Source organism: Drosophila hydei, unplaced genomic scaffold (genome assembly GCF_003285905.1).
Source record: "Drosophila hydei strain 15085-1641.00,03,60 unplaced genomic scaffold, DhydRS2 tig00008116-arrow-pilon, whole genome shotgun sequence".
Taxonomy (NCBI): domain Eukaryota; kingdom Metazoa; phylum Arthropoda; class Insecta; order Diptera; family Drosophilidae; genus Drosophila; species Drosophila hydei.
This window is the reverse complement of record NW_022045829.1, coordinates 1,807,849-1,830,398: the sequence shown is the minus strand read 5'-3', so window position 1 is coordinate 1,830,398 and position 22,550 is coordinate 1,807,849. Positions and strand designations below refer to the sequence as shown.

The 22,550-nt window shown below is 35.1% G+C and overlaps 1 protein-coding gene across 4 annotated transcripts in view; it reads right to left on the bottom strand.

The window, feature by feature from the left end:
* The window catches only part of LOC111598963 (sodium-dependent nutrient amino acid transporter 1), a 47,960-nt gene that overhangs the window by 5,179 nt on the left and 20,231 nt on the right, over window positions 1-22,550 (bottom strand). For 2 of the 4 annotated variants that reach the window (XM_023314449.2, XM_023314452.2), the window contains exons 1-2: window positions 6,273-6,659; window positions 38-120 (exon numbers count right to left, since the gene is read on the bottom strand). In XM_023314449.2, coding sequence (XP_023170217.2) covers window positions 38-112 — 75 coding nt within the window. In that variant the 5' untranslated portion in view covers window positions 113-120; window positions 6,273-6,659. Of the gene's footprint in view, window positions 1-37; window positions 121-396; window positions 415-6,272; window positions 6,660-22,550 lie in introns of those variants that run through there. The other 2 variants (XM_030224665.1, XM_023314450.2) reach the window with 2 other exon arrangements.

The following is a 22,550-nucleotide window of genomic DNA, read 5'->3' as shown; positions in this document are numbered from 1 at the left end:
AGTCGAAATTTTTGGCCATAGATTCTGGTACACTTACCGACATGGCCAATGTGCTGGTGGTGCTATTGCCATCATCGCCCACAAAAGCTGGATTGCGCTGCGACGTTTTCATTGTGAAATCTGCGTATTGTGTGTGGGGAAGAGAGAACGTGAGAGTTTCGGTTGTTCTATGAGCTATGGTTGTACAATTAACACTGACTGCTGGATTTTGAAAGTGAGACAAGCCATAAAACTGACAATCAGATAAAGTAAGAGACTTTTAAGCGCTGAGATAAAAGCAGCATTTGGTGGCACGCACATTGAGTGACTAACAGATGCCCATTAATTTAGTTTTTATACTATGTATACTCAAAATATGTCTAGTAAGCCAATATATTATGATTCCAAATATTTTACCTTTAATTCGGTCTCTATCTATTTTAGCATCTACATGTTTTAGATATTGTAAAGACTTTCTGGTATTAAGCTGTCGCAAATAGTACCATGGATTCTTGATCACATCTGAGTCTCCTTCTCTCTATCTGACTCTCTCTCTCTCTCTCTGTCTCTTCTCTCTCCTCCCTCTCTTGATGAACAGATAAAACGCAGCTTAAAGAAATTTCACATCTTTTCCCTTTAGCCCTTAGCCCATTAACCCCATTTGTGCACAGAGTACAGGGCATTCGAAATGATGTCATAGCCACGAGCTAGAATAGATTGCGATTGTTTTAAGATAAAGGTCGCTCACACACTGTATTTGCAAGTCAGCAAAAGAAATGCAACAGGTTATGATAACTACAGCATAAAGATCTGTTGCTAAAGTGAGTTATCTCTATATAGAAAAGAAGATAATGTAGCTAAAAATTCCTCCACTTTCAAAATGAGTAAGATATTGCACTGTATACATAGAGTTTATTGGAGGCATACAATGTATTTAGCTTTATTGATCCAGTTTGTATTGAAGCAACCCGAGTTTTACGGTTAATTTGCTTTGGGTAACAGCAATTATTTAATGCACTTCACTAATATCCAGATAAGATGTCTGGAAATGTCAAATAAAACAAAAAAAAAAACAAACAGCAAATCAAAGTAAACACAAATTAGTGCACCTATTAAAATGCAATCACGAGTGATATCTTTTAAAGATGTCTATAACTGAAATTTAGTGTGTTGTACGACACGCAAAGGAACGCTTACCCCGCCACCTGCTGAGCAGATAACGATCCCCAACAAGTTCGACTAACTGTTGTGTTTGTTTTGCTACACTCTGAGCCCATGGAATGTTGACAAATGGGGTATATTGCTTGTGCTAAAGAGTATGGGACAGGCTGAAGAAGATGAGGTGGAACTTCAATTACATATAAAAAAAAATATATATATTTGTATGTATGTGTTTTTAATTAGAATCAAGAGTTGAGTCCATATAGCCACGACTGTGTCTATTTACTCAGTCCGTCCATCTCTGTATATCGATCTCTCAGTCAAATACTAGCTAGAGCACTCAAATACAACTCATATCGGGTACTTTCTGATCAAATTTGTTTCAATTTATGTATAACTCTACCCAAAGATTCCTACCTAAATATCAAGAGTATTACCTCAATAACTTGTAAAAAAAGTTCTATAAATAATCCTCAGCATAAAGAGTTTTCTTCTATAAGTATATAAGTAGACCTTTCTCAGCCACTCTCTTCCTTGATTATCGAGGTATCTGCTAGTCGAGTACTCCCGAGAGGAGCACCCATAACTGCATTATGTCTTTATTGTTCTTGATTCAATGATAAAAACACTTTTTTGCTTCGCGTATTTGAAGATTTGTTTAAACAATTTACACGTCGTTTCATTTATGGCGTTTATAAACCGAAAAGGCAAAAAGCTATTAATTTAATTTTTAACAGGGTTAACAGCTTTATGACGTGTGCCGACAGTAACGGTATATTAGCGAATCATATGAGGTTTATCTGGGCATAAGTGATATATGTGGAATGTCTGGAGAGAGAGAGAGAGAGAGAGGGAGAGGTTTATAAGTCTACAAAGTTTTGATATTATATCTATTTTTGTATTCTGAAACTTCATATCTATAGCTTCCATATATAAGTACCTTTCAGTTATATAAAAAACACATATCTGAATCATTTACCTTCAATAAGAATAGTTAATTATGTTTTTATGATCTATGAGCTAGCAAAATTTTAGGCATTGGTCAGTGTAAAAGTCTATAACTAGGTCCAACATCAAAGGTCATTCAGATAAATTATATATATGCACATGTATTTATTTTTGGTAGCTAACTTACAGAAAGTGTTTCCACGATAATGTAGTTTGCTTTTATAGAACCCTGCTTTAAAGATATGGACTATATGTGCACTTTTATGGAACTTAATTGTAAGACCAGTTTGTTATCTAGTTCAAGGGAATTAGGTATACTATGAGATAATGTTCATATAGTATGAGTAGTTCACTAGAACTATAAATTAAGAGATATACTTTATAATATATCTAGGTGTCTTGAGCTAGATGTCAATGACTCTATTACATTGTTTACTGAGTTAGCTTAAACTATAACTAATTAAAGCGAGCTTATGAAATTTGTCTTGACTTCTTATTATTTAGTTTCTAATAATATAATTGTGAGAGATTGTTTCATAAGTTCTCTTTTTAATAAAGCACTTTTGACTTAATTGAAAGCTTGGATATCGCTCAGTTTTTTAAGAGCTTTCAGCTTTTCTCAGTTCTTTAATCTGTTGATAAATATTATAATATATTTTTTCAATTCTTAAAGAATTTTTTTTATTTTAAAATATTTTTACTCAGTTTAACTCTTCTGAGGCGTTCAGTTTACCATTTTTACGTTACTTTATATATTTTTGCTTCTGAAATTATCATAAATAGTTAGCTTTAAATTTTAGGCATATTTAATTCAAGCTCAAGTGGACAGAAATTTAATTCAAAATTTATGGCCTTGTGTTTGACAAATTCTTTTTTTCAGCTTCTCTCCCAATTAAAATATCAAATTTAAGGAAAAAATTCAAATATAATTTCTGAGAAAGAGAAATATTCCCACAATTTGCGCTTCAATTATAAATAGATCTGGTTTTGTTGTGGGTCAATGCTCGCCCTAAAATTGCAAAATAATTTGTATAATTATTTAATATATATAATTTCTTTAATAAGCCAATGATAACGCAACAAAGCAAGCGAATTCAAGCGAATGAACAAATTTCTACGGCTGGGCGAAAAGAAAAAATTAAACAACAACCAAAAAATGTAAATAATAATAAAAAAACGTACCAAAAATAAGCCACATGTGTTACTACGACGAAAAAACTGGTTTTTGATTCGGCTTAAAAAAAATATATTTCTTTTGTTTATTTTTGATTTTTTGTTTAAGAACAAAAACCAACATCAGTTGATGAGTCAACTTTTTAGCTGGCTGAAAAATTATGCTAAAATAATGACTGAAGTACTATGCTTCAGGAGATTCTAGAAAATATCTGACATCAGTGTTCGGCATACGAAAGCGGTTAAGAGCGGTTTCAACTAGTTATTGAGCTCAAGACTTGAAAGTTGTTTCGCGCAACTCATCTGAAAAACGGATGCAGTGCGGCCAACTATAAGTATTTAAGGTTCTTAGCCACTTTTTTAAGTACTGCATTTTTTTCATATTTAATTTAATTATTGAAATAATTTTCTACGCTCATTCAAACAATTTCAACTCTATTCATGCAAATACCTCTTCTATAGATCGGCTTCCTTTTCATATATATTATTATTTGAGTTTTTATTTTAATTTCATAAATCCACTTCATATTTGACAGATCCATTATTGAAGGTCTTCCCCTTTTCCAGCCGCCTCATAAACCAGTTTAACTGACGCTTGTTCGTCTTATAAAGCACCCGATATCTGATCCATTGCATTGGTATGCAAAAACGTGTTTCATGGCGTGCTTGTTACGCGCCTCGCCAAAAACATAAAAAAAGAGACTCCACAGACTACAAATACGAATACTAATATTAATGAGCATGATGTATACGTTGCGTATACGTCACAAATCAAATAGATAAAAGGCAAACTGCAAAACAAAACAAAAAACCACAAAAAACCAAATTGGAAATTTAACTAATAACATTAAAAAATGGAATCGAAAAACGAAGTTAAAATACTCTTACCAAGTAGACTACAGATGAAATATATATATAATATACATAAAAATATAATATAGAAATAAAATACAATACGTAAGAAACCTCTAGTCGGAGTGCCCGACTAGGAGATACCGTGACCCAGTCCTATCTGCGTTTTATAATATTTTTTTTATAATTTTTTTTTTATAATATTTTCCATAGTTTGCATCGAGTAATAAAAGAAACAACAACCGAAATTAGGACACCTAAATTCGAACCAACATCGCCTACGCAAGGCTTAGAACTTCAACTTAGAACTTCACGGGAATGCATGACGCCTCTCCCAACAAATATTAACTAAATTAGCAGCTGAAAATTTAAACAATTCAATCGCAATTTGGATTCTTCGAATCCATAAGAATGCATGCCTTTGGATGAATGTGTGCACATAAATAGGAAAAACTCATGAGCTTGGCGCTGCTTGTCACGTGCTTTTGCAAATTGGCCAAATGTTTTGTTTAATAGCTTCTGTTTTACTTAATGGATTTGAAACTTTTTTGAAACTTTTAGCATCTACATATTCATTGGCAGCTTGGTACAAATGCAAACTCCTTCACATATTGGCTATATTTTCAACAAAAATCAAATTTAAAGAATTTGTATTTTAAAGAAAAATCTGAATTGTATTAAATACAAAAAACTAAATATAAAATTTTAAGCCTCTAGCTCTTAAGACGTACGCGATATAATTTAATAACTACATTTCGATGATGTTTTTAATCGATAACAATAAAACGAGAACAGTTATCGATTATCGTTCACACATACGGACAGACAGGTGTCAATTGACGTCTACTACTTATGCTTATACTACTGCTTATACTACTTTTACTACTACTACTTTTAACACTACTACTTATAATACTTTTACTACTACTACTTATAATACTTTTACTTCTACTACTTTTACTACTTTTACTACTTTTACTACTACTACTACTACTGAATATACTACTTATACTACTACTGAATCTACTACTTATACTACTAATACTGCTTATACTACTACTACTACTTATACTACTACTACTGAATCTATTACTTATACTACTAATACTGCTTATACTACTACTACTGAATCTACTACTTATACTACTAATACTGCTTATACTACTACTACTACTTATACTACTACTACTGAATCTATTACTTATACTACTAATACTGCTTATACTACTACTACTGAATCTATTACTTATACTACTAATACTGCTTATACTACTACTACTACTTATACTACTACTACTACTACTTATACTACTACTACTACTACTTATACTACTACTACTACTACTACTACTTATACTACTACTACTACTTATACTACTACTACTACTACTTATACTACTACTACTACTACTTATACTACTACAACTACTGAATCTACTACTTATACTGCTACTACTACTTATATTACTACTACTACTTATACTACTACTACTACTTATACTACTACTACTACTTATAGTACTACTACTTATACTACTACTACTACTACTTATACTACTACTACTACTTATACTACTACTACTACTGAATCTACTACTTACACTACTACTACTACTTATACTACTACAACTACTGAATCTACTACTTACACTACTACTACTACTTATACTACTACTACTACTGAATCTACTACTTATACTGCTACTACTTATACTACAACTACTACTACTACCAAATCTTCTACTTATTCCATTACTACTTATACCGAATCTACTAATCTTAATACTACTACTTATACTTTCACTACTACTACTACTATACTACAACTACTTATACTAATTTATATACTAATACTATTTATACTACGACTTAAAAATTACTCCATTTGAATTAAAGAACTATCCTATATAGTTCCATATTCTTATGGCTCTACTATCGCTTTCAGACGCTTATAATTGACAGCTCGCATCGATGTCGCTAAAGATTAACCTTAACTGAAGCAATTTTATACTCGGCTTTGTGCTGTAACGGCCAGCTGTCTGTCCCTGAGCTTCAAACGGCCTGCCTCAACCGACTCCATTGCACGCAGCGCGTAAACTAGTCACGCGCTTGCGCAGCTGCTCGCTGCAACTAACCATTGAGAACTTGCTGGGCCTTACCTGCGCTTTAACAGTTAAATATGTAACTGATATTGTTATTGTTGTAGTTGTTGCTGTTGTTGCCGTTGCTGTTGTTGCTTGTGCTGCGCCTGCTGCCAAAAGCTTCCGCTGCTTGACTTTTTAGTTGTCTGCGTTTTCTTCTTCTTCGCCTTCTGCAATTAAGCTTATGCTTATTGACAATTGTTGTTGTTGCTGTTGTTGTTGTAACGAGTTGTAACTGCTTTGAGCCGGCCAAAACAACAAAAACAAAACAAAACACAAACCACTTGGCTTTACTTGATTTCAACTTTTAACATTTGGCCCGCCGCTTTCAAGGCTTTAACTCAACACTCAACTGTTTCTTATATAAATACATATATATATTTTTTTTTATTTATTTCGGTTAATTGCTTTAATTGTTAATTATTTATTGCACAAACATTTTCACATTACGAATCACTGTTCTTACTGCTTCTTTTTTTGGACACTTCCTAGGCAGACACTCGCGAGCAATTGAAACCGAAATTTAATGCCAAGCAGCAAAGAGAAGAACCCGTTAGTCTCGAAGTTGTGCCGTTAAGTGAGGCGACGATCGCTTGGGCAAAGCGCCAGCAGCCAACTGAATGAGCCAAGGCGCAGCTCGGAGGGTTTTATGGCGAACTTGACTTCAGCGGCGCACAGTGGGCGCAGTTGCTGGAAAAGGTGACATATATAAAAAAATTGGCTTTCTTATGGATAAAGATTTTAATTCTTTTATAAAATTTTAAAGAGAAAAATAATGAAAAAAATTAAAAAAACGAATGAATATTATTTGGAATTATTTAATTATTTTAAATAATATAATAAGATATACTGTATAATATATCGTGTTATAATTATCAAGAACTGTGGTAGGAAATACGCTAAAATATTGGCTGAAATCTTATATATTTATATAGAAACAAATAATTATTAACTTGACTATTTTAAAGAAGTTGTAGTCAAAGATACCTTTACAAAATACAGATTAACTTGATACTGAAACTCTTTTCCTTGCTAAAAACTAATTTTTAATCATATTTATTGCTCTTTTGTTCCACTGTGCCTTCCATCGCCAAGCCTTTTTTGTTTGGCTGAAACACCGAGGTATAGCTAGCCACGAAATGTAGGTGAAAGCTTTTGCGCCTAACGCAACAGCTGATGCGGGTTTGTGTAACAGCTAAGCTGATCTGATGTACAAAACAGTTTGGGAGCCATTGTTAAGTTAACAGCTCACAATGTTGTGTGTCTCGGATAACTGATCTTATACTTTGTAGTTAGAGAGTTATTGTGTGGTGCTAAGAGTTGAAAAATCGAAGAGAAATATGTTAAAAATCTGTATTGTAGTAGTCTCGGTTCTTATTGCTCTTAAAGTAGCCAGCTTGGGAGCTATAGGATCTGAGAGACGGAGAAAGTAAAGAGGAAGCCTTAGAACTCTACTAAACCTGGTAAGATTTTCAAAACGATGTAAGCCAGGAAAATAAATATATGCCGTTAAGTATCTTAATTAATTTTTTATAAATATATATAATCTATATAGCAGTCTCCATTTCAATAATTATTTTTTTCTGCTATCTGAAGATCTTTACAATGTTATTTTGGGAGTTCTGTCGGGCTTAGTTGACTCAGATGAAGTTTTTGCCTTGACTTGGTTTCTGTACAAGTTGCACTTACACTTTTCTCATTAGGCACAGGCTAGCACACTCACACACACACACACTGACTATGTGGCACACTTGCTCCATTGTTACAGGGACCGCAGTACAACACAAATTGTTATGATAAAAGTTTTTATCAAGTTTTCATTTTATTTTCGGAAGATGCTTTTTTGCTTTGCTTATTTTTTCTTCGTCGTCTAGCAACGTTGATATAGCATATAAGATAAAGTGGTAGACACAGAGAGAGAGCGGACCTTAGGAGTAGAGCTGAGACAAGTCAAGTAACTGGGCAGCTGAATGCAAAAACAATGCCTTGGGGGCGGCGCTGCCTCATAAAATTTTAACTACTTGCAAAAATACTGCTAACTGGTAAACTTTAAGCCAAAAATCATTAAGTCTGCAGCCTGGACAGCCACTAAAAGAGTTTCCACTTGCCAAGCACCAAGAAATCCAGGGAGACAGAGACAGAGATAGAGAAACTTGAGCTTTACTTGTTTTTTTTTTTTGCTAACAAATTTGTTGCATCGCCATTTTGTGGTTCTTCCGGGCGGGATTGACTTTCAGCAACATCCTTCAGTATATGGAACTTGCCCTACGCTCACGACACTCTACTCTCGACTCTATGGCTTGGCATTGTCATTATTACTGGACCTTGGAGACACTATCAACAGAGATGACACAGAGCGTAAGGGAGAAGGGGGGAGAGAGAGAGAGAGAGAGGAGAGCAGAGTGTGTCTGTCTGCTCTTGCGGCTCTCAGAACTTTTTAATAGCAATTAAAAACTAAGCAAAAGACTTCACAAAGCTTTAGACACTTTAGCATACATAATGTTTATATGTATATAATATATATATGTATGCATATATACGTCTAGAAAATACTAAACATTAAATAAAATTTAAGATTTGTTGTCAAATCAATTTTATTATATTTTTGGGAATGTATAGATGAAGGCGTGACAGAACCCTTATATACTTATATTTGTATATATATATATATATATACAAATATAAATATAAATATATATATATATATATATATATATATATATATATATATATACACTTATATATATTCTTAAACAGGACTGCATAGCTGAGCCGTTCTAGCTTTCAATGAATGTTTTTAAGCAACAGCTCTGCACAGGGTACAGGATATCTTCTAGTCAGGCACTCCAGTCAGGCAACCAGAGCACTCTTACCACTAGGAATATTAACCTCAAGGTTGACATTCTATATGTATACTTTACTTTCCTAGCTCTTGTATCTCTCGAATGCTAAGGAATAGAAATATTTTTCGCTTGTTAAAAGAAAAAATAATTATAAAAAATATAGGAAAACTAGAAGTATGGAAATATATGTTTTAAAATATATAAAACAAATATAATAAAATTATAAATAATAATATGGTAATCAAAATATTATATATATAAGATTATAACTAAATTGAAATATGTTATTTATTTATATATATTGAATGTAGATAGTAAACTAAATACAACTTTATATGCTCTACATTTTATATATAAAAATCGACAATCCAGAATTTAGAATATATAAAGTTTTATATAGTCTATTTTTACTCATTATAAAACACATATATATAATTATAACGTCATAATTTATCTTAACTAAATCTTTGTAAAGTCATATCTATATCTATATATAATCAGTTGCATTCTGTACATAAATTAATATAATTTTCTCTTGCTCTATTCACATCAACCACATTCGCTAACTAATCTCTACCAGAGCCTCTTGAAACCAAAAGCTAAAAAGGACTCCCGATTGTCCGATTTGCTTTATTCAGCTGCCGCAACTTCTCCATTGTCTTGAGCATTTCGAGGAAAATCTCTGGCCGAGCCTCATCTGGCTGCATTTGCGTGGATTAGAGAGCAACTTATGCCCTGCCAGGCCATGAAAATTCACAGCCAAGAGCCAAGAACTTTACGGCTCTCCATTTCTATTTGGGTTAATCCCTGAGCCCTGGCTAAAAAGCTAAAAAATAAAGAGAATTTCACTTAAATTTAGGAAATACATTTAAATGCATTTCTGACCAGTTGCCATTCAAATTTTCTTGCAACTGCAGCTCCTTTCACGGACTTTTTTGTAACCGAAGAAGAAGAAGAATATATATATTTATATATATATATAAAGTAATTTTTGTCTTTGGAGCCCACTCACATGTTATGTGTAGGTAATCTCCTTTATTACTGCGGCAACTTTTTGTGTGTGTGCGACATAAAACTGGATTTTGGGGCAGAGATTTTGTGGCGAGGTGGGCGTGGCATTTACAACTTTTGCATAACATACAAGAGCGGCACAAACTGTGAGCATTACGTAAATGTTTATTTTGCCAAAATATATAGACAGAACGGGAGAGAAAAGCCACAAGTCATAAAACAAAGTTTTGCGCCCCGAAAATTATATTGTAGATGTCCTTGTCGTCTGTCGTTCGGCCTGTTTGCCTGTTTGCCTGGCAGGAGATGCGCTAATTGAAAATGACTTTTGGGCCATAAAATGTGCATTTGGCTAATGAAAATGTTACACAGCAGCAGCAGCAGCAGCAGCAGTAGCAGCCTAATTGCCACAATTGAGGCACTTGCCACAAGTAGCTGCCGGATTCATTCAACTAATTGATGATAACTTGATAACCGAAACCAAAACCAAAACCAAAACTCGAGATGTCACTCAAATAGTCCGAGCAAAAGAACCTTTTTTAATATGAAATCCACATTGAAATTGGCCAAGCTTAAAAAAACTTAGTTTTCTTGCCTTTTCAGTTCAACTTAAGCTAAGACGACATAACTTATATGCCTAAAAATTAAAAAAAAAAACACTTCAAGTATCGAATATATTGAGAAATAGCACAGCTATTGAGTATGTTAACATAAATATTGTTTATAAACAAAATATATAAATATATATGCTGTGCACTGTACTTACGCTCCGCTCGTTGAGTTGATAATTTGCATATTTAGTAAATGCAATAAAAAATTAATGCAATACCCAATTTAAAAAATAAAGCCAATGACATAAACTAATTTGTAGTGGCTTTGCCTTGCTGCTGCTTAGCTTGCAAGGCTTTCCTTAGCTGGCCCACGGAATGCGGTTTATGCCAGTGTCCGTTTTGCTGTTCAGCTCCCATTACGTGCATTTCCCGCATCGCGTGTCTTTAATGACGCTCAACGGTGACTGCGATTTCGGGTTGCCGCCCACTTTTTGCATTTTTCAATGCAGCTGCCATAAAATTGCAGCAAGCATCTGCCCCAAATTGTGCAGTTCATAGTCCAAAGGACCAAGAGGGCAAGCCGAAAAAAAGCAAAAAAAATACCAGCCAGTTGCTGCCAGTCGAGTGCAGTTTATTAGCTCGCAATTGCAGTTTGAATTGCAGATCGGAACTGGTATGTTGCGGCTTGGCTGCTTGCAGCTCACTTAAATGTTCGGCCTCATTGAGAGGCAGTCCAACTGCAGTGGCACGCAAATTTGTAGCAGGCGTTTGGCAGCTTGCAACAGGTGGTTGCAAAAGATGCCTTCATCTGTGGAGCATACAAATGCAGTTTTGTTGTTCAGCAAATACACACACAAATAGTTTGCTGGTAGGCTTAATAATTCTTAATGTTCTCGTAGATAAAGCCAGGGCTTATATCCTGATACTCTAACTATAATATATTACAAATAATTCGTATTCCGAGTAGCTTTCTAGCTTGTCAATTGTAAAAGATCTTATAGAATACGAATAGTAATATATAATATTCATGCAGCAGTTTGTGGAAAGTCCTTTTACTGTAAATTGTAAAAAATTTAATTTTAGAAAAAATTAAAAATTAAAAGCAATGAGTGGAAAAACTCAAGTATAATTAAATACATTTATAAGAACGTTATGGCAATTGATATCCTCTATTTATAGCACCTATAAATATATTGTTAATCTTGTTAATCTCTGATATAAAAAGTAATCGATGATATACTCATAAAAATTCTTTAACACTTTGCTATCCAAATCTCAAAAAAAATAAAAATTATATTGTCACAACTCGCGCTTCTTCTGGCTTCCTCATTAATTCATTTGAAGCTAATTTCATCTCGTGTCTAAGTACCCTGAAAGAAATAATATACAATATAAAATGTGAGTTTTCCAATTAGCAAACATTTTGCAACTTTGGCATTAATTAGACGCTCATTAACAGCGCGTCAGCGATGCGTTACATTGAACGCACAATGTGTTATCCTTTGCCCTTTTATGAGGATACCAGACAATTAACAAAACAAGTATACGAAAATTTGATTGGCGCAGTAAATGGTTTCGTAAGCATTTTCCATTGAATTTCCTATAAGCATACGTATGTCAACTGCTGATATAAAAAATTAAATTTGCAATTTTAAATAACTTTTTAACAGTTTGGCTATTTATTTAATAAACACTTATCGATAGCTCTATTACTATCGACATTGATCTTGTCTGATCGATCATTTTTATTGTGCGCGAATCAGACATTAAAAGAAATGACGTGACAAAATGTTTAAATGAATTAAGTAGGTAAACTGCACTCAGATACCCATTGCTGGCAGAAAGGGAAGAAGAAGAAACAATGTTAGGCTACAGTTCGAAGTCGCAGCCAGTGCTGCCAACTTCTCATTATTTTTAACTGGAAAAAAAAAATGAAAAAAAGCTGAAAAATTACAAAAAAAAAAACAAAAACTATATATTTATTATAAAGCTTTTTATAATGTAGTAATGAATGTTTTTACTATTATTATCATTAAAAATGGTCATCCATAGATTCATTATTTTTTATGTATTATGTATTTGTAATTAAATCAAATTCAGTAAATGATCTTAACTTATAAAGCAACTTTACCTTATACATAGCATGCTTTTGAGCGTGCTCAGATCAAGCCTTTGCTTGTATTTTATTAGATTAAGCTGGCTAAAAACCTCGGCGGTTGCCACCTGAATTTTTATAAAGATGAACTTCTTTCCAAATGTTTTTCGCTCACATTTCTTATCTGGTAGCTTGAAATCAATTTTGTTCGACGAATTTGAATTGACGGAAAAAAGCCGTGAGAAGCAGACGTACACAGAAGAACATTGAGCATAAACATATTTTCATTTGTTAACGGTTCATTGCCTTACCTTAAGCTTTAAATTGTATTTGAACTTTGATCTAGTAGTGCAGTTCAAGTCCTCCGTCAAGTACAGCGCGACCTCTTGAGTAAACCGTCCCCGCCCATATTTGTCAGTCGAAAATTATCATTGGTAAACCGCAGCGCCTGCAGCACTTTCAAGCCCAAATGCCTGCCAAAGTGGCCGGCAATTTTTCGCGCTTGTTTGACAATTGTTGCGGTGTGGCAAATAAGAAGAAAAACATGAAAACCTCATGGTCGACATTTAGTCCATTCGTGCGCGCAACTGCAGCAGTCAACGCAAGCAGCGGAAGCAGCAGCAGCAGCAGCAGCGGCAGCGGCTGCACGTGACCATGACAACGTTGCCAACAAACATCCATTCGGCTGCAACGACTCGAGCGAAGTGCGCTGCTAGCTAATGTTGTGCTAGTTGTTATGGCTGTTGTTAGACTTCGATAGCGTCATGCAATACTTTTACTACTGCTTCTTATTCTTATTCTTGCTGCTGATTCATATACCCTACAGTTTATTTTTAGAGTAGAGTACAAAAGGGTATGACTTGTCGCTCTTAAATTCGTATAGAACTCAAGTGAACAGCGTCTAAGTTTCTTAGAATATATATATATATAAAGATATACATATATACATTTATATATATATCTGTTTCGACACTTTAAAAAATAATTGAATTTCAGACATATATAAGCTTACTCTATTATCTGCAGTGGTGAATTACAGGGTATTTTTTGTTCTATACTTGCTTTGAAAGCACATTCATTTATAGTTGTTGCTGCGGTGCGTGCAGTTCACAAGTTTTCAAGCTTTTACTGCTGACTTCCTTCTCTCTCTCGCTTTCACTTATTCGTACTCTCACTCTCACTCTCTCTCTCTCTCTCTCTCTCTTTCTTCTTCTTCTTCTTTCACACATAACGACCCACCCAATGGCGCACTTAAACTTGAGTTTTGCCAAGAACATTCGCTAGGAGACCGATGATTGCGATCAGCGTCGGTAATTGTGACTGCCTGGGAAGCAGAGCAAATGATTGTGAATTATACTTAAAGTAGTTATCATACTTGATAAAGTTCTCTAATAGTTGGAAAAATATTCTAACAATGCAAACAGAGTGTTGGCAGAGTGTTTGCAATATTTTTACATTGCGAAATGTTAAACTTTATAAACTATATATGTAAACATTCTTGTCGAGTGATAATGAGCTTTGCTGAACATGAATAGATAATGATCATTTGCCAGATAAGCTTAAGAAAGCTCACGCTCCACTGTTCAAATCAAGTTCTCCATGAATTTGCATTTTAAAGCGCTTTCAAGGACGTTCGCTTGAACGATAATTACAGCAGCGGAAAGTATAAAATGATGATCAAGCGTGGAAAATATATGAATAATGTATACTAATGTTAGCGAAATGCTTTCGAAGGCATTGCTCTTAAGTTTTTATTTTCTTCTTTTTAGCTTGTCAGCTGTCGCAGCCATTGCGATTTACTGTTATAGCTGCTATGAGAAGCAGCAGGTGTGCCAATCCATACTATGGATGGATGCCAGACCCTTTGCTATTCAACTTGCCTAATGCGACACACACGTGAGTGTGAGTGAGTGTGTGGGTGTGTGTGTGTGTGTCTGCGTAAAACTCAATTCAAAAATACTTAACAAACATTTATTTGAATTTTCTTATTTTATTTTTATATATATATATATTTTTTTTTTTTTCGTAGTATTTTCTTGCATGTGGCAAAGCTTCCAACAGCTTCTTTGTTGTTGTAATAAAAATGCAAATAAGTTGGATGGGTTGCGTTGTCGACGGCGTATGCAAAGTGCCAAAAGCGAGTGTAGCTTCTACCTCTCTCCTGCTCCTGCTCCTGCTCCTGCTCTTGCTCTTGATTTTTCTCTATGCAGCATCAGCAGCCAAACACACATCCACATAATTTTAATGCCAATTCAATTTAATGGTTCATTTCATATGAAAATTGTAAAAAGTCATTGCTGGCCGAAAGAGTAAAATACCGAGAAAAGCAAAACGTAGAAAATAACGTAAGTGAGAATGCTTCAGTCGAAGTTGATCGAGCTGACTATATCCTATAGTTGGATTACTAATGCTGAGCAGCAGTTGGATTATTCTATAAGTAAGATAGAATAAACAAGTAAGAAAGCTCTAGTCGGGGTGCCCGACTAGGAGATACCCTGATCCCAGTCCTTTGAGTTTTGTAATATTTTCCGTAGTTTGTATCGAGTATTAAAAAAAAAAAAAGAAAAAAAATAAAAATCGACTTTGCGAGACCAGGATTCGAACCCGGATTATTTGCGCAACGTGCACAAACACTACAAACACCGCCACTTCATAACTAAAAATAAAACAATAAAAAACATTTCATCTCCACTGGACTCGAACCCGGACCAAGCTGCATGCGAGCGGCGCCTCTACCAACGCAGCCGCTGTCCTTCTTATGCGATCTGCTGCAAATTTGAACATAAGTAGCAGCTAATATTCAGCTTTAATTCAATCGCAATTTCAATTCTTGGAATAGAAAAGAATTCACGCATTTGAATGTATGTGTGCACACGCATAGGAAAAATGCGTGCGCGTGGCGCTGCTGACATGTGCTTTTGCAAATTGGCCAAACGTTTTGTTTAATAACTTCTGTTTTACTTAATGGATTTTAATGAAATTTTCAGCATATGATCTACATATCCTATTGGCTTGGTTGAGATGCAAACGCCTTCACATAATGGCCCTAGTTCCAACTTAACTTAAATTCTAAGAATTTGGGGGAATTTGGAGCCGGTATCCAAAATCCAACAAAAATCAAAATTGCATAAAATATACATAAGACTAAATACAAAATTTGGAGGCTCTAGCTCTTAAGACGTTCGAGATATAATTTATTTACTGCATTTCAATAATGTTTTTATTCGATAACAATTAAATGCGAATAGTTATCGAATATTTGAAATAAACTTGACCTGCGCGTGCTATACACGGACCTACAAAAAAAATTTCAAGTCTCTAGCTCTTATAGATGCTGAGATCCACGCGTTCACACATACGGACAGACGGACAGACGGACAGACGGACAGACGGACAGACAGACAGACGGACAGGGCTCAATCGACTCGGCTTGTCGTCCTGATCAAGAATATATATACTTTATGGGGTCTGCCACGCCTCCTTCTGCCTGTTACATACATTTGCACAAAACCATTATACCCTGATTTCCCATTTTTAATGGGATCAGGGTATAAAAATAAAAAAGAAAATATTAGATTTTAGTGTAAAGTATTTATCGATAAATGAATTAATCGATATATGTTTGAATCTTTATATGACATATATCATGTAAACCTAGCTTATTATGAAAGTTAATTTATTTTATATACTACAGGTACTATATATTTTAAGTTTAATTTTTATTTACAGGGTATTAAAAAATAAAAGAAAAGGAACTCAATACGAAATATTTTCCCTTTTTGCCACTTGGTATTTTGTCATGCGTGGTTTTTTCTTAGGGCATTTTTTGCCAAATGGGTTTGGTAGGGGGGTATATCGGTTGGTCCATTGTGTTGATGCAGCTGCGGGTAACAAAAAGAACTTTTCATATACTGCTTCCTCTGTCTCTGACTCACTCGCTCTCTCTCTCTCTCTCTGTCTTTCTGCCTCTCTGAGCATAAAATATATATGTATCGTAATATATATTTGCGTGTACACACACGACGCATTAAATATGCGAAATATGCATTTGCATTTTGATATCGGCGCAAGAGAGCGAGCGAGCGAGTTGAATGCCAAGTAAAATGCTCCCATATCTCGCCAACGGCCCCTCACTTGGTCCCACTTGGTGCGACGCATTGTAATAGGAAAATCATAAATAGCAAGCATTTAAATGTGAATTTTCCTTACAGTTGGCCAACATACGACCAGCCCAACTTTCACAATGGCATTTCTGATTTCTTTTTGCAGCTATTCGATTTCCATGCTATAGTGAATTACCGTAGTTATGGCAACTAATGTCCTTTATGTCCTTGCTTCGGTTAGTGCAAAACTGAATTGTATGCAATTAATAAGGCATTTTGTAGCTTATTAAAATTTCAAACTGATTTGTGTAATTTGTGATGCATTGAGACTAAAATAATTATTTATTATTGTTAAGCTTAACGCAGGAACCGTTTGAACTTATTGCTAACCAACTGCTTGAGACTTTATTACGGCTTGAGCTTGAAGCAAAGGATCGCAAAATTGCAGTCTTCGTTTTTTGTCTCCTTTCTACATCCTGAGCTTGAAAGCCAATGGCAAACTATGTTTGTAGGGTATATACCATACTTTAAATGCTCTATTAGCTCAATATAATTTGATATTCTCACTCGCTCTCCTCTCTCCTTCTCCCTCTCTCTCTTGCTGCCGTTCAATTTAAATAACACATGTGTTTTGCTACGACTTCGTCGTGTGAGCATTTTCAATTTAATGCAGCCATGGAAATGTCTGAAAAGTCTTTGTAAGTTCGTTTTTTATACCCTGATCCCATTAAAAATGGGAAATCAGGGTATAATGGTTTTGTGCAAATGTATGTAACAGGCAGAAGGAGGCGTGGCAGACCCCATAAAGTATATATATTCTTGATCAGGACGACAAGCCGAGTCGATTGAGCCCTGTCCGTCTGTCTGTCTGTCCGTCTGTCCGTCTGTCCGTCTGTCCGTCTGTCCGTCTGTCCGTATGTGTGAACGCGTGGATCTCAGCATCTATAAGAGCTAGAGACTTGAAATTTTTTTTGTAGGTCCGTGTATAGCACGCGCAGGTCAAGTTTATTTCAAATATTCGATAACTATTCGCATTTAATTGTTATCGAATAAAAACATTATTGAAATGCAGTAAATAAATTATATCTCGAACGTCTTAAGAGCTAGAGCCTCCAAATTTTGTATTTAGTCTTATGTATATTTTATGCAATTTTGATTTTTGTTGGATTTTGGATACCGGCTCCAAATTCCCCCAAATTCTTAGAATTTAAGTTAAGTTGGAACTAGGGCCATTATGTGAAGGCGTTTGCATCTCAACCAAGCCAATAGGATATGTAGATCATATGCTGAAAATTTCATTAAAATCCATTAAGTAAAACAGAAGTTATTAAACAAAACGTTTGGCCAATTTGCAAAAGCACATGTCAGCAGCGCCACGCGCACGCATTTTTCCTATGCGTGTGCACACATACATTCAAATGCGTGAATTCTTTTCTATTCCAAGAATTGAAATTGCGATTGAATTAAAGCTGAATATTAGCTGCTACTTATGTTCAAATTTGCAGCAGATCGCATAAGAAGGACAGCGGCTGCGTTGGTAGAGGCGCCGCTCGCATGCAGCTTGGTCCGGGTTCGAGTCCAGTGGAGATGAAATGTTTTTTATTGTTTTATTTTTAGTTATGAAGTGGCGGTGTTTGTAGTGTTTGTGCACGTTGCGCAAATAATCCGGGTTCGAATCCTGGTCTCGCAAAGTCGATTTTTATTTTTTTTCTTTTTTTTTTTTTAATACTCGATACAAACTACGGAAAATATTACAAAACTCAAAGGACTGGGATCAGGGTATCTCCTAGTCGGGCACCCCGACTAGAGCTTTCTTACTTGTTTTTCTACATAAATTCTGAATGATGTTTCAGCTTGTGGCAATTGCGACCATTGCTGGGTTTTCTAAGCAATTTGCAAATACTGAATGCATGTTTTGACCATTTAGCTTAGCTGGAAAGCCTAGTTTTTTTCGCAGCGCTTTTCAGTTAAGAACGAAATCAAATGGAATTATGAGAGTATTCAGTTTATATTTGTGTAGCAGGGAAAAAGCTGTGTTGGCGCACTCCATAAATCCATTTGAAAAGAACGAACTTCTTCGTTAGCTTTCAGCTTTAGCTTTGGCTCTTTGGCGAATAGAGTTTTGTTGACTGAAGTTTCTGGAAATGTTGTTGTTCGCACTCGAAAACCCATTTGCCTTTATGGTCTTGAAAAAGGTTTATCTAACGTGTTTGGCAAGTCCCTGGGAAGCTTTCGATATTCTATAAAAAAAAGCTCCACGTGTTTTGCTCTACAAATTTTTGTTTTTTTTCTACATTTACCAAATTGAATTCGCGTTTTTTTTGCTGTGGACCAACTAGCGGAAATTCCTTTGGTGTTTTTTACCTTTTCTTTTTTTTTTGCTGTTGTTTTGTTTTAGGTGTGTGTGTGTTTTTTCGAACAGATTTTGCAGCTGCAGGGCTATGGGCGAAGGGCTGGGAGGTGGCATAAACTTTAAATGTCTTGTAAGTAGGCAATGCGCCGAAAATATGCGGCACGCTAATGGATTTTGGGCTAATGGAAGCGTCGACCTTTAAAATGTAAATAAATGTTTTTTTTTCTTCGCTTTCTCTGGGTGGCTGTATTTTTATTTTTATTTGGTTTGGGTCTCTCGTTCGTGGCTCACCTTGTGCTTAACCCCTTGGCGTCCAGAGGCATTGGATGGCGGGCGAGGCAGACACGTTTGCCGCTTTTAATGCCGCGTAAATTTTGCAGGATAATCCAATAAAGAGATTTTCGCTGTGGCTGCCGTTGACGTTGCCCGTTGGCAAAAATGCTGCTAAAAATTTCACAGGGACAACGAGCCAGCACACAAAAGCAACAACAACAACGAATGGTTGTGTAAAAGTTGGCTGAATCTGTAAACAATTGTCGCAACTCGCTGGATTTTGCACTGCGTCTGGCTTTGGCTTGGATATGTGTTGCGCCTGCTGGTTGCGCCACAAAATGTTTTCTCTGCCAATTTCAATTGTTGTTGAACTTAAAAATAAAAACAAAAAAACCTAAGACAAGCTGGGGCTTGAGGCAAAAACTAATTGATTTTCTTGGAATTTATATAAAACAAAATTTAGCAAGCTTCTGGCAGAAATTTCACAATTCGTTTATTATTTTATAGATTTATCTATTGTTCCCATTGAAATCATTCTCTGGAATACATTTCATAGTGAAAACTGCCGAAACTATTTGCATTCATGAGGCTGAACTAAATCTGTTGAGCTGCTCTAGGGACAGCATTGCGCATTGGGAAAGCATCATCAGCGCAGCATTCAGAGTCCGTCAGAGAAGCTGTAAAATGTTGAAAAAAAAATAACAAAGCAAAACAGTTAAGCTAGAGTGTTTTATTTAAATCATTTAACACGTGTTTGCGGCTTAAATACTTTTGCCTTTTTTTCATTTGCAACATATTTCGATTATTCCACAAAAGGACCTCTCAAGTGGATGAAAGGCCACTCGCGAGCGTTAACTACTTGTTAAAAAAAAGCACCGTAAGTGCAATTTCCGAATAATAATTCATAACAGCAGCAGCAACAGCAACAACAACCATCGACATAAAAATTGTTTTCAACAACTAAAATTCATTGAAGCGTTAGTTCATATGCATATTACTCATACGCACAGTTGAACAAGCACTCGAAAGTGCGCGGAAAAGTAAACAAGTCAACAAAAAATCAGTTTATTTTTACATTTTTCCTGTTCTTAAATATTTAAGTTAGTTTAGTTTGCGGACGTAAGATTTCGGACTGAAGATGAAGCCAAAATCAAAGTATTCATATTTTATTATCATAAAATATTCAGTTGCGGTTATCTATTGCAGCACTTGAGAAAAGCTGGACCGACTGGCTGATACTCAGGGTTTTTATATAAATAATGAAGTTGTTTTCTGCTCAGTTTTTGAAATTGGATTTTAGTTTAATTTGTAAACAAATATATATTAAAAATATAAAATAAATTTTTTTTATATATATTCATAATAAAATAAATTAAATAAAATAAAATATAATTGAAAAGCTGATTTATATTTTTTAAACCAATCGATTTCCAACCATAAAATACACTGGGTTTTTATATAAATAATGAAGTTGTTTTCTGCTCAGTTTTTGAAATTGGATTTTAGTTTAATTTGTAAATAAATATATATTAAAAATATAAAATAAATTTTTTTTATATTTATATTCATAATAAAATAAATTAAATAAAATAAAATATAATTGAAAAGCTGCTTTATATTTTTTAAACTAATCGATTTCCAACCACAAAAGAAGTAGCAAAAACTTTAAGCTTTTTTTTGAAAGAAAAGCTGGCAATCAAAAGGGAAACTCAAACAACAAATTCTATTCATTTGCTGTTTTGTAGCTGTAGTTGTTGTTGCTGCTGTTGTTGCCTTTTCATTTCATTTGATTTCATTACACATTGTAGTCAAGAGTTGAGTGTGCGAAAGACAAAACAAATAGTAGCGCAGCGTTGCGCAAATTCCTTTAGCAAAAAATCAATAAATTTCAAAGGAAATAATTAAGCAAGTAATTGACTTGGATTTCTTTTAGGAATTTCCACATAAATCTCGCTGCTAAGCCAGCGAAAGCTGAGCATCTCTCATTGAGTGTGTGCGTCTCCCCCCTTCTCACACTCTCCCTCTATCTGTGTATTGCTGTTGAAATACGAGCTGCTAGCAAGCAAGGCGGCGGCGGCGGTCGTCTTGTTAGTTATGTCCCGGCATGTGAACTCAGCCAACAGCTAAAAGGATGTGCGCTGTGGGTTCTCAACTAAGTTGCAGTTGCACTTGGACGAGGCGAATGGATCGGCAAGCGGGCAACTGAGAGATTGGGGCTTCGTGCTGCTGAGACGAGCATCTATTTTGCAGTTTTCACATGCTTGGAATGCGAACACTTACACTTGGGCAGGGGGTGTTATAAATAGACAAAATAAAGGCCAACGCCTCGAATATCTCGAAATTAAAGCCAAAGGCAGTTGGCCAAATATGTTGGCCCAAGTCACATACTTGTCTATGTGTCTGTCTGTGTGTGTGTGTGAGTAGATTGTTTGGTCAGAACCGACAAAAATGTCGTAGCCAACTGAGAAGGTTTTTGCTTTGTTCTCTATGTGTGTGTGCGCGCGCGCTTTAAGCCAACAGTTTCCACAGAGAGCAGACACGGACGGCGCACAAAGGTCAGCAAAATATTCCACTCAAATTAAACTGTCCACAGTTCTGTGTTGTTTTTATTGTCACACATAATTGGCTCTGCTCTGGCACAAAACAAAACACGCACAGAATGTGCGTGAAAACAAATTATATTTATTCACACATAAAAAACTTAAATGCGAGTCATGCAATAAACTAACTGATTAGTTTAAAACTTACTTTGGCTCAGCGCAGTGTGTAGAAGAGAGCAGGAAAATATAAAGGGTGTAATGAAAAGGTTTTTAATACCTTTTAAGTAATTTATATGCAGAAAAACTTCAATTTTTTAGCTGCGAGTGAGCAAATTAGTGTAATAGAAATTGTTATAAAAAGATTTTACTTTACGTTATGTTACGTTGTTTCTAGTTTTATTTTGAATGGAATGTGAATGGAAGATCACATCATTTCTATCCCTTAGAATAACGGTTACTCTTGGATAATGCCCTTTATTATGTGCGCTCTTAGACAGGCTATGCAGGCTTTCAGATGTGTGAGCCGAGCC